General features: G+C 35.3%; 3 protein-coding genes across 3 annotated transcripts; all 3 read left to right on the top strand.

Annotated features, from left to right (window-relative positions):
- The first annotated feature begins 590 nt into the window (after positions 1–590).
- Positions 591–7,487, top strand: LOC147570508 (putative amino-acid acetyltransferase NAGS1, chloroplastic). Its single transcript, XM_086657056.1, has 10 exons — positions 591–1,308; positions 1,501–1,588; positions 2,097–2,305; positions 2,500–2,651; positions 5,159–5,579; positions 5,842–5,939; positions 6,081–6,192; positions 6,387–6,546; positions 6,885–6,957; positions 7,066–7,487. Exons 1-10 carry the CDS (start codon positions 862–864, stop codon positions 7,217–7,219), a joined length of 1,914 nt encoding a protein of 637 aa, XP_086513182.1. The 5' UTR covers positions 591–861; the 3' UTR covers positions 7,220–7,487.
- Positions 7,488–7,944: 457 nt separating this feature from the next.
- LOC147570507 (F-box/kelch-repeat protein At3g06240-like) lies at positions 7,945–9,135 on the top strand. Its single transcript, XM_086664640.1, has one exon. It carries the CDS (start codon positions 7,945–7,947, stop codon positions 9,133–9,135), a length of 1,191 nt encoding a protein of 396 aa, XP_086520766.1.
- Positions 9,136–9,817: 682 nt separating this feature from the next.
- LOC147570506 (F-box protein CPR1-like) lies at positions 9,818–10,939 on the top strand. The gene has a single exon (XM_086664639.1). The coding sequence runs from the start codon at positions 9,818–9,820 to the stop codon at positions 10,937–10,939; it is 1,122 nt and encodes a 373-aa protein (XP_086520765.1).
- Positions 10,940–12,160: the final 1,221 nt, after the last annotated feature.

The following is a 12,160-nucleotide window of genomic DNA, read 5'->3' as shown; positions in this document are numbered from 1 at the left end:
GGTGGAAAATCACTTTTTTTTTTGGAACTAGGTTACGTGCGCCGTGAATAGATAATACAAAGATAGGTTGAATGATCACTATAACTTTATCTGTTCTTAAATGGTTATGCTATCTTTAGTGTCCAATTAATCTAGTTCTACTTTATTTATATCGAGGTTCAATAAAATCTTGATTCCACTTTCATGAGATCGAATATATTCAGGTTCAATAAAATTTGGATTTCCACTTTCACGAAATCGACCATATCCATGTTCAATAAAAATTGAATTTCCCACTTTCATGAGATTAAATTTGGAATTTCCCAACCACTTCACCTACAAGTGGTGGACAAAAAATATCAGTTTTAAGGTTTACAAACTGATTACCATGGAATCAAACTAAGAAGATTTGAAGTGTTGCAACAAAAAAAGAAGAATATATTATAGTATGGTGCAGATCAACCTTCCAGGCTGCTAGTACTGTCCACTCTGGACACTTGAGTCTCGCGATTTTAAAAGACGTCATTAGGGAAGGGTGTTTAACTTCTTAAGAGAGCACCACACACCGTCTCACTACCGATGTGGGATTGCTTTACAACACCCTCCCTCAGGACCACATTGCAATAAAGCGAATCGTGCTAATATAGCCTCTGCATCAACCTATAACAAAAGATTTGAAGTGGAAACAAAAAATATACTCGACACCCCTCGTGAGACTCCTACTTGAATCGGATGTGGGAGTCCAAAAGGAGGCCGGTTTTGTAGCCTTCTTGTTCCCGAAAAAATCACTCTCAAAGACGCCAAGCCTTATTCCTTTTTCTCTTCTCTCTCTCTATATATTGATTCTTTCTCCCTCGAGAGTCAAGTTCGTCATATAAAAAAATGGCGGCTTATTCAAGCTCCTCAGGGAGATTGATTTCAATAAGAACTTCAAGAGAAATCTCAGATTCGCGGGAGAAGAAACAGATTAAAACCAGTAGTAGTTTGAGATGGTTCGCCAATACTCGATCAGTTCACAAGAAGAGGATAGAGATGCTTCCGTTGAAATATTCTTCTTTCCGTTCTTTAATAGGTAATAATGAGTTGAAGAGAAACAAACAGTTTTCCTCTAATTGCAAATTTCTTAATAATCATCACGATATGAGTTCTTCTTCTGGTACGGATGACGATACTGATTCAGCTAATGTTCAAGAAGAAGAAGATGATGAACAATTTGTCAGGTGGTTTCGTGAAGCTTGGCCTTATTTTCGAGCTCATCGTGGTAGTACTTTCGTTGTTATTATTTCTGGTGAAATTGTATCTAGTCCTCATTTAGATGCAATTCTCAAGGTATATACATACGGAGTACAAAATTTCAGTTTCAATCTCCTTTTAGGTTTTTCTTTCTATATGGATTTGGTTTGATTAGATGGTAATTAGTTTGTGGACAACTTAATCAGTCAGGTTTTAGGGTTTAAGATTTTAAGTTGTGAAAATCTTATTTTATTGTCCTAGTTCAACAATTTAGGCATTGATATGCAGGATATTTCTCTTCTTCATGGTTTGGGAATCAGATTCATTCTTGTTCCAGGGACACATGTGCAAATTGACAAGCTCTTGAATGAGAGAGGTGAGGAAATCTGTTTTGTTCTTCACATTTCACAAGAATTTTTCTTAATAAAAATCTTGAAGGACTGAACCTAATGGTGCTAACATAGTGTGCCGACTGTATGGTTAAGGATAAACTTTTTGCCCCACTTTTTCATGATTTCGGGAACGATGTTCCTTGGAGAATATTCTATGAATACAACATATTCTCTTTAAATTCACTTCCGGAGAGGTGATAGGTAGTAGTAGTAGTAGTAAATAGTGGTCTTCCACAAAAATTCTAGCATCAAGCTGTAACTAGACCATTTACTCGCTCGTTTAGTTAGTTATTTGATATGCCTATACAGTATATAGGCGATGAGGGTCTCTATTTATAAGTATGGTTGTAAAGTAACTTCACTGGGTATTGTCAGTTGTTGGATTTGCTTTCCTTAATTCTTCGTCCACGTTGCTGTATTTGATGTTCCACTACATGTTACACCCGTTATTATTTATCCAGTTATTTACCCAATTTCATTTCTTCTCTTTAGGAAGTAAGGCCAAGTATGTTGGTCAATATCGAATCACAGACTCGGATTCTCTAGAGGCTGCAATGGAAGCTGCTGGGAGAATCCGAATTATGATTGAATCAAAGCTTTCTCCTGGGCCGTCTATCTGGAGTATTCGTCGTCATGGTGAGAATAGTCGTTGGCATGATGTTGGTGTTACTGTTGCAAGTGGTAATTTTCTTGCTGCGAAGGTGAACTTCTTACTACTTAATTAATACTGTATTTTTGTTCATTTACAATTTCCGTTTTTCTGTTTAAGTTTTAAACATGATCCTTAGATGGCGCTTCCAGAACTCCTACTCAGGCTGAGTAGTTGGTTATTCTGTTCTTATTACGTCTTAATTTCATTGACTTACTGAGATCGAGATTTTCTTTTTGGCCACAGAAAAGAGGGGTCGTCGAAGGTATTGATTATGGAGCCACAGGTGAGGTCAAGAAGATAGATGTCTCCCGCATGCGTGAAAGGCTGGATGGAGATAGTATAGTAATATTAAGCAATCTCGGCTATTCCAGTTCAGGAGAAGTTCTAAACTGCAAGTATGCCATCTAGTTCCTTAGGTACATTTGACTTGTTTTTTTGTTGTTGTTCTCACTGGTCTTAAAGTTACACCGACGAGAGTAATTCGCCCCAAAGGTGAAAACAAAAGAGGCTTTCACTATTTAACCATATTGTCGGTAACTACCACCCAGAAAGTTGTTTACAAGTTGCAGAGGCTTAAAAACAGGTTGACCATTTTTATCTGTGATTAAAAAAGAGTGGTCGAGAGAGAGAAGGAGGTGGCTTCCACATATTGTGTTCTAAATTCGTCATACCTAGCATAGTACCATTTAGACAGAATGACAGATTACACCTGCTGCTTCAGTTATTCTCAAGTACGGGAAGTTTTTCCTCGTGGGATCTGGTTGACCCTTTCCCCGATTTGCTCGGAGAATTTTTCTTTCCCTTATAAGTCATCACACACATGAAAACATCAAATTTAAAGAACTTTCTCTTTCCCTAGGGAAAAGAGGTCAACGAAGCAAACAATTTGTTAAACTGGCGATCCATTACCATCTTTTGATGAAGTGTCTTAATTCCAATTAAACTCCATGTTTTCTCTATTGTCTATGAAGATATCATAAATGCAAAATAGTTGGACGAGGTATGTTTCGTTAGTTACATTGAAGTATAGTAACTTAATACAATACCAATTGATACTCTATAGTTGAAACTTCCATGGTGATTAACCTAGGACCAAGACTTTTATGATGATTTTCCTAACATTAAGTTTCTAGATTATTTATTGGTGCAATCATTATGAAAGTTCTAACTCGAACTAAAATTTGGGTCGAGCATTAATGATAAGATGGATGGCTCGGATACCTTCAAAGTCCAGTCATCAATTGGATGGTGTAGTTAGTTAAAAATATAATCAATTTTTGACGAGGTTAAAAGTTTTAGAATGATGTAATTTTTTGTGAGGATGATGTATGATTTGGATAGACCGTCTTTTAAAATTAGCCAGTCCTTGGAGTGTTTCCACGCGGATTGGTAAGTGTGTAAGCACGGTTTAATAGGCTGTATGTTAAGACGAAAATGGAAAGAACAAGTTAACCATTGTCCTTTTTCCATTGGAATTGTAGTGTAGTTCCATTTCCATGATAAGCCTTATTAGGTTGAGAAAATTTAAGTTTGGAAGATCAAAGTTGAAGCTAACATGACTTGAATCTGGCCCATTTCGAGCTAGTTTTCCAGCTGATATGAGCTGTTTTGTCTCACTTCCTCTTCAAAACCCTAGAAAAGCAAGATTTGAACGGATTGCAGTCATGTTATGTTTTGTAAATGGCACATACTGCAAGCATCTTGTTTACACCAACTTATGGGCCCTCATAGGGCTGTGTTCTTAAGATGAGTATTATTCTTCCCCTCTCAATGACGAAGATCATCTTCACAATCACATCGTTCTAAAAATTTTAACCTCATAATTTTTTATTGAATTTTAACTTGTCTCTTTTGTATTTGTTACCTAACTTGTATACGGTAAGCAAGTTTAAGAATGATACACTTTTTTATGGTATGATCTACTAAATAAGAACGAGGAGTTTTTTTCATAAAAATTAGTTTTTAGATCATCTCCATGTGGCTGATAGTCTAGTGTAAGCAGTGTGTAAACAATACGTTTGTAGGAAGAGAAACAACATTGTAAAGTAGAATTCTCAAAATTTTACTTGCATGCCACTTTCTTTTTCGTATTAACACCAAATTTATTGTTTCCCTCTTGCTCTACTTAGAAGATTCACATAGAAATGATTTAGTGCCTGGTTTTCTTGTTAAACAATCTCCTGCTCAGTCTTACTATTTCAGGATGTTTAGCTTTTAACCCCATTAAAGTCAAGAAAAATGACTCTCTGCCCGGACATATCCCGACTGAATCCTGGCCGAGGTATGCGTCCGGACAGGATTTAGAGAGAGAAGTGATTTACTTTCTCTCTCTAAATCCTGCCCGCACACATACCCCGACCGGGATTAGGTCGAAATATGTCGCTGTCAGAGCATCATGGCTGTTATATTCATATCATACCACCATTAGAAGTATCGTTCTACCTCAAGTTGTAGATTAGGTAGAATTCATGGATGTTCAATTTCCACTACACTTTTTAATGCATAAAATCCTTGATGACTCTGAGTTAGATTTTGTTGAAGGGGTTGAGATCCTTCGGAACACGGGTTGATTACACAAGTGAAGCCAGTCAATGCCTGATAACCCAGGCCCCCAATAGTTAACGTGTTCAATTTCATCGACATTATTTCATCCACTTCATTTATTTGGGTTTATTGTCCTATCTCTAATTCTCTATACTCTAGGTTCATAGGTTCATGAGTGTATATAGTCATGAATTTGAGTTGGTATCTTTGTATTAATGCTTATAGGCGTTTCAAAATCTTGTATTATTTCTATAATATTTTTACTTTCGAAAATTTGATTTTCACTAATCATGTTAAATATGATTGTTATTACTAATAGATATTGGTGGAAAACTCTGATGTATCATATACTGTGCAGTACATATGAGGTTGCTACTGCTTGCGCTTTAGCTGTTGGAGCAGAGAAACTTATTTGCATTGTAGATGGTCCAATTCTAGATGAATGTGGGCGTCTTATCCGTTTCATGACTCTACAAGATGCTGACTTGTTGATTCGGCAGCGGGCTAAGCAAAGTGAAATAGCAGCAAACTATGTCAAGGCTGTTGACGAAGAAGATGCCTCTTCTCAAGAATATTTAAAGGCTAATGGATCTAGTCAGTCTCTTCAGGATGTTAGAGGTTTCGAAGAAACTTATAATGCAACATTTCAGAATGGTGTTGGTTTTGACAACGGAAATGGACTATCTGGTGGACAAGGATTTGCTATTGGAGGCGAGGAACGACTGAGCAGATTGAATGGCTACCTTTCAGAATTGGCCGCTGCAGCTTTTGTTTGCAGGGTAAGTTCTCTATACATAACAAATCACAAGTCTCTCTTTTCTGAAATTATTCATGTTTTCATTAATTAAATCATTTCAATATTAGCTCTTGTGAACTTATTGTTATCTCTCTTTTCATATTTTTTTTGTGTGTATTTCCCCAACCATATTTAAGGTTGGTATTTTGAGGAACATTATGGTTTTTCGCTTCTCTTCATTTATGTTTTTGTAAATGTGATTCCTCTTCTTGAAGCATAAGTTTCGAGATTTTGTCTTCTTACAGGGAGGTGTTCAAAGAGTTCATCTATTAGATGGAACCATTGGTGGTGCTTTATTGTTGGAATTATTTAAAAGAGATGGAGTGGGTACCATGGTGGCTAGGTATGTGCCGTTTCTCAACATCTCTCTCATTTTTGTGTACATATAACCTTTTTAAGTTATATCCCAGTCCCAATTCTCAAGATAATTTTGTGTGTGTCCTCACTCTTCTGATCATTACCTTTATCTCTTACAAAATTCTAGTGATGTGTATGAGGGAACACGAATGGCTAAGAAGATGGATCTCCCTGGAATTAAGCAACTTATACAGCCTTTAGAAGAATCCGGCACATTGATTAGAAGAACTGATGAAGAGGTTTCCTTCTTTTTTTACTTTCATAACTCCCTGAATCATCAGAATGATTTACATACTGTTTCTTAGTTATTTTCTAATTCCCTATGTGTATATAATGAAATAATAATGGGAAGACTAATTCCAATGGTAGTCATATCTTTCTATTTTCTTAAACTAAGGTGCTGTTGTGATTGTCATATTATGTGTGTTCTCAGCTAACTGAAGCATTAGATTCATTCATCGTAGTGGAGAGAGATGGTTGCATCATAGCTTGTTCTGCACTTTTCCCTTTCTTTGAAGAGAAGTGTGGAGAAGTTGCTGCTATTGCCGTGTCTCCTGAATGCCGGGGTCATGGACAAGGAGACAAATTACTTGGTATGCCTTTTTATTGGTTTCTTATATTTTTGCAATTCGGAACTAAATGCTTTAGAACTTTTTGAATACATTAAACTGCACTAGGTTGTTGATCAGCATGAGACTGACCCCTAATATAGTCATTGTCCTGCTTGACTCGAATGCAGCATGTGATTTCTTGTGGGAGTATAAACGGAAAGCATGCAAACACAGTTTTACATCTCGTACTTTGAATTTTTTCGTAACAAAATTTGATAGCTAGAACGACATGACAGATATGAACACATTTACGGTTTCTTTTTAGTGTTTTTAATCATCAAGCGACGTATTTTCATGATCATTTGCTTACTCCTTTCCAGATTACATTGAGAAGAAGGCAGCATCTATAGGATTGGAGAAGCTTTTCCTGCTCACTACCCGAACTGCTGATTGGTATATATCTTCTATGCTATCACAATCTTATATTACTATGCACTTATCTGTTATAACAATGACAACAAAGAAATCGATGAAAACTAAAGCTGTTAAGTTAACAAACAGGTTTGTCCGACGAGGATTCTCAGAGTGTTCAATTGAGTCAATACCAGAGACAAGGAGAAAAAGGATCAATCTCTCCCGTCGATCCAAGTATTATATGAAACACCTACACCCAGATCGAAGCGGTATCTTAGTTGATGGTACAAGCTTGAAGTAGCAAAATACTAAATGTAGTTCGATACAAATTAGTGTCTTAGTCTATGAAAACATTTTTTGTTGCTTCTGATTGACTGTCTGATAAGAACAAACGTTCCATGACTAGGTACATTTTAGGAAGGGATATGGTTGTGTATTGATCAAGAAAGATTTTTTTAACTAACTGAATTCATTTATTCGGTCATTAAAAAGTAGGTATATGGTTGTATATCGATGAAGAAGGTTGATTTTCAATCAATAAAGTTCATGTGGTTGTGGTTTCTCCTCAATGGCGATTCTTAGTTTCTGATAGAAGAACGCTGACATTGTTTCGGAACCAGAAACCAAATAAAATATACTAATCAGATTTGAAGTTCAAAGTGCTGAAGTTGAGAGCAAAGAAACCATTAGGGTTTCATATTTTGCATCAAGTCGAATTTTTTGTTCGGATAAACTCAGATACTAGTTCAGACTACTTGCTAGCTCTTTTAAAGACGAGGGGTTGCTATTGAATTTCCCCAAGTTTTAAAAGTACCACCAAAGATTGCCAAATCAGAGTGAGGTTGGACTTTAGCAACTTTTCGGGTGCCCATAGAAGGCAGGCAACAAACTTGTTAATAATTAGTAACAGAGTTAGCTTCCTATTAGGAATCCTAACTATAAACCGACAATGTATTAAGTTTTGTATTCATCTCTTTCTTTTTCTTCTTCCCAATCAGTCTCTCTCTCTCTCTCTAAGGAATAAGAATGAAGATGAAGAAGATGAAAAGACAATCACGAACAAGTTCAATTCCGAAGAAGACGATCACCCTCCCTAACGAAATCATCACTGACATTCTTGTGAGGTTACGATGGAAATCTATCTTACGATTCAGGTCAGTATGCAAAAACTGGTTTTCTCTGTCGTCTGACCCTTACTTCATTAAACTTCATGATAATCTTTCTATTCAACAAGACAAATTCACTCTCATTCTCAATGACTTCAAAACTAACAGATTATACTGTATCGATTCTGGTTCCTTCTTGGCATCATCTCAAAAACCTCTTCCTGTTATCAATGATAATAAGATTGAATACCCATCCATCTCTTATAAACCTGATATTTTGTTTGTGGGTTCTTCTAATAATTTGGTTTGCTTCACTCATCATCCTGATAATGCTATAAATAAAATTTACTTTTGGAACCCATCTACTTGTGAATGTAAATTACTACCTTCACCACTATATGATATAATTAGTACTACATACAATATTCCTCCCACTACTACTAGTTCGTATGGGTTCGGTTTCTATTATGATTCCAACCTTGACGATTACAAGCTATTGAAAATCCAAAGGAAACCCGATTTTGATCTGGTTGAACTTTATACTTTAAGCTCCAATTCGTGGAAATTACTCTTTCATAGCGTTCCTTATAAAATCACTCACACGGATCGTGGTCTTCTTGTTAATAGAGCTCTTCATTGGATGGCAACTCCGACTCTTAGACCATTCTATACTGTCATACTTTCTTTTAATACGGTTGATGAGATGTTCAAAGAAGTGCCTCTGCCAAAAAAATTGAATTATATTTTATCATCACGAAACATAGAAATCGGTGTTTTAAGGGAGAAGCTTTGCATATTTGATAGTAATGGCAACCTTAGTACTGATGTTTGGGTAATGAAGGAGTACGGGGTGAGTAAGTCTTGGACTAAACTATTAACGATCCTCAAAAACAATTATGTTGAAACCATTTTGCCAATAAAGTGGTTCGATAATGGTGACATATTATTTCAGAGAGACGGAAACGAATTAGTTTTATATGAAAAGAAGAAAAAAACTACAACCTGTAAGCTCAACTTGCATAAGTTTGAAGTAGTGACTTGCAGTAGTAGTTTAGTTTCACTCAACTCTAAGACTTACTTGAAGCAAGAATTTTACGAAGAGAATCGATAGAAGAGGAGAAGAAACTTAATTAGCTAACAATGTGTTGAGATAAATATATTTAGATTTTTGAAATAGCTTCTGTAAGCGTATTTTACGCCCAAAAGTTTGTTGAGTTCACTTATTTTCTTATAATGTCAAAGTTCGTATTTACGTATACATTTTACTAGTTTTTAATGCATTTGTCTTTGTAAATTTTACTTCTACAGATTTTCGTGACATTTGGAAAAGCTTATGTCTCTTAGTAGAGGGGATACAGATAAATTCCATCAAGTGGAAAAAGATTATCTTTCGGCAGTAAAGTGGTGTACACAAAGGTATGTATTCTTAGTCATGAACAATATGAATTGGTCTCCAGGCATATTGGTATCAAAGTCTTGCTATAGGAGGTTGTGTGGTTTTTTTTCGTTTGTTTTTTACGTTTTCTATTAATAAAGTCTGATTAAGAATCCTACTTAGAGTCTAATTTGTCTGTTTGTAGTCTATATATATATATATATATATGACTGAGTTCATAGTATTTAAGATACTATCTTGAAGTTATTAATAAAGTTTTCTATTAGTATTACGTTTATCTTTGTCTATTGGTAATCCTAACTGTATGACTATTTGTATTCATCTCTTTCTGTTTCTTCTTCCCAATCAATCTCCTACTACTCTAGTTAACCTCTCTCTGTCTTTGTAAGGAATAAGGATGATGATGAAGAGACAACGAAGATGCTCAATTCCGAAGACCACCCTCCCTAACGAAGTCATCACCAACATTCTTGTAAGGTTACCAACGGAGTCTATCTTACCATTCAAGTCAGTAACCAAAAACTGGTATTCTCTATTGTCCGAGCCTTACTTCATTAAACTTCACAATAATCGTTCGATTCAACCTGACAAATTTAGTCTTATTCTCAATTACCGCAACAAATTATACTCCATTGATTCTGATTCATTGACATCTAAAAAACCTCTTCGTATTGACGATTACCCATTCCTCCCTTTTAAACACAAACTTATCTTTGTGGGTTCTTGTAACGGTTTGGTTTGCTTCATTCATAATCCTAGTTATGCTATAAATAAAATTTATTTTTGGAACCCATCTACTGGTGAATGTAAACTGCTACCTTCACCCGAATGTCCTTATATGTGGTATCGACTCCGTTTTGATGATTTTGGGTGTGGGTTCGGTTTCTATTATGATTCGAAGCTTGACGATTACAAATTATTGAAAATTCAATGCAAGTCGACTTTTAGTACCGTTGAACTTTATACTTTAGGGTCCAATTCGTGGAAACTACTCTTTAATGATATTCCTTACGAAATCACTGGCACCAATCGAGGTGTGTTTGTTAATGGATCTCTTCACTGGAAGGCAACTACATCTCGAGGAAGTAATGTTATACTTTCCTTTGATGTAGTTGATGAGATTTTCAAGGAAGTGCCAGTGCTACAAGCTATGAATAAAAATCTGGCTGAGTACAAGGAAATTGGTATTTTGAGTGACAATCTTTGCTTATTTGATAATAACAGCAGGGTTGGTACTGCCGTATGGGTAATGAAAGAGGAGTACGGGGTACGTGAGTCTTGGACTAAACTGTTAACCTTTCGTAAAGAGCAGTGTAATGAAACCATTTTTCCGCTGAAATGTTTCGATAATGGTGATATATTGTTTCAGAGAGATTGGAATGAGTTAGAATTATATAGTAAGAAGAAAAGTACTATATTTTCTAAGCTCACCTTAGGTGATTTTGAAGTAGTGACTTGTGTTGATAATTTAGTTTCATTGAATTCTAGAAGATATTTCAAGCAAGAATTTCTTATATAAGACGAGAAGAAACTTAATTAGAGGATAAATCAACCTTTATTCTATTTCGATTTATTTGAAGCAAGAATTTTACCAAGAGAATCAATAGAAGATGAGAAGAAACTTAATTATAGAGATAAATCTACCTTTATTCTATTACTTTTTACATTTGTATTCAATTAGCTAACAATGTGTTGAGATTAATATATTAGATTTTTGCAATAGCTTTTGGAAGCGTATTTTACACCCGAACTTTTTATTGATTTCACTTACTTTCAAGAATTCCATACATCACTTGTATAAGTTATGAAGTGGTATTTTCTTATAATGTCAAAGTTCGTATTTACGTATACATTTTACTAGTTTTTAATGCATTTGCTTTTGTAAATGTTACTTCTACATATTTTCTTGACATTTGGAAAAGCTTATGTCTTTTCGTAGAGGGGATACTAGGATAAATTCCATCAAGTGGAATAAGATTAACGTTCGGCAATAAAGTGGTGTACACAATTACACAGAGGTATATATATTCTTAGCCATGAACAATGTGAAATTGATCTCAAGGCATATTGGTACCAAAGTCTTGCTATAGGAGGTTGTGTGATTTTTTGTTTATTTTTGATGTACTAACTAGGTACACAACACCTTCATCAAAAAACTAGGTACACAACAAGTATCAACAACAAATTGCAAATGGAATTAGGACAGTCAGCCAACACAATTTTTTCTTTACGGACGATTGGACTGCCTACTTAATCAGGCTGGCCAGGATTTGTCCAACGCATGCGTGCAGCCTCCAATTGACTCAAGCAAACTCGAACAAATAGGACAAGTGGTATATTTTATCATGGTTCTTATCTATCTTGTAATCGAATTTGAACTCATTTGTCTTGGTAAATGTTACTTATACGAATTTTTGGACAACTTGAAAACCTTATATTCTCTTTACAGAGGGTAGTAACAAATTAAACGAATAGATGCATTTCGCAAAAAGGAAAAAATGGTGACTTAACCTTTTAGAGAGAAAATACAAAGAAACAAAAAAAGAGAAAGAGATGATGAGAGAGTTTCTATAGAGAAAGATAATTGATGCGAAAGAATTAAAAGAAAGGGTAAATTTGCAATATAAAATCTGACCCTAATGGCTTTGTCACTTTGTGAAGGTAACGGCGAAAAAACAGATGATCTATGTATTTTCGATAAATCAAGGGACTAAGCGAGAAGCTTATCACAAACTTGGGG

Source organism: Eschscholzia californica, unplaced genomic scaffold (assembly GCF_041429995.1).
Source record: "Eschscholzia californica isolate CP2 unplaced genomic scaffold, dmEscCali1.0.p SCAF_1, whole genome shotgun sequence".
Taxonomy (NCBI): Eukaryota; Viridiplantae; Streptophyta; class Magnoliopsida; order Ranunculales; family Papaveraceae; genus Eschscholzia; species Eschscholzia californica.
This window is presented reverse-complemented; position numbering and strand designations above follow the sequence as displayed.

Excerpts from the sequence above, each read along its gene's own strand:
- LOC147570508 (XM_086657056.1), top strand. The coding sequence starts at position 862 with ATGGCGGCTTATTCAAGCTCCTCAGGGAGATTGATTTCAATAAGAACT. Across the intron at positions 1,309-1,500 it reads ATTTAGATGCAATTCTCAAG|GATATTTCTCTTCTTCATGG; the intron begins GTATATACATAC and ends ATTGATATGCAG. Across the intron at positions 1,589-2,096 it reads CAAGCTCTTGAATGAGAGAG|GAAGTAAGGCCAAGTATGTT; the intron begins GTGAGGAAATCT and ends TCTTCTCTTTAG.
- LOC147570507 (XM_086664640.1), top strand. The coding sequence starts at position 7,945 with ATGAAGATGAAGAAGATGAAAAGACAATCACGAACAAGTTCAATTCCG.
- LOC147570506 (XM_086664639.1), top strand. The coding sequence starts at position 9,818 with ATGATGATGAAGAGACAACGAAGATGCTCAATTCCGAAGACCACCCTC.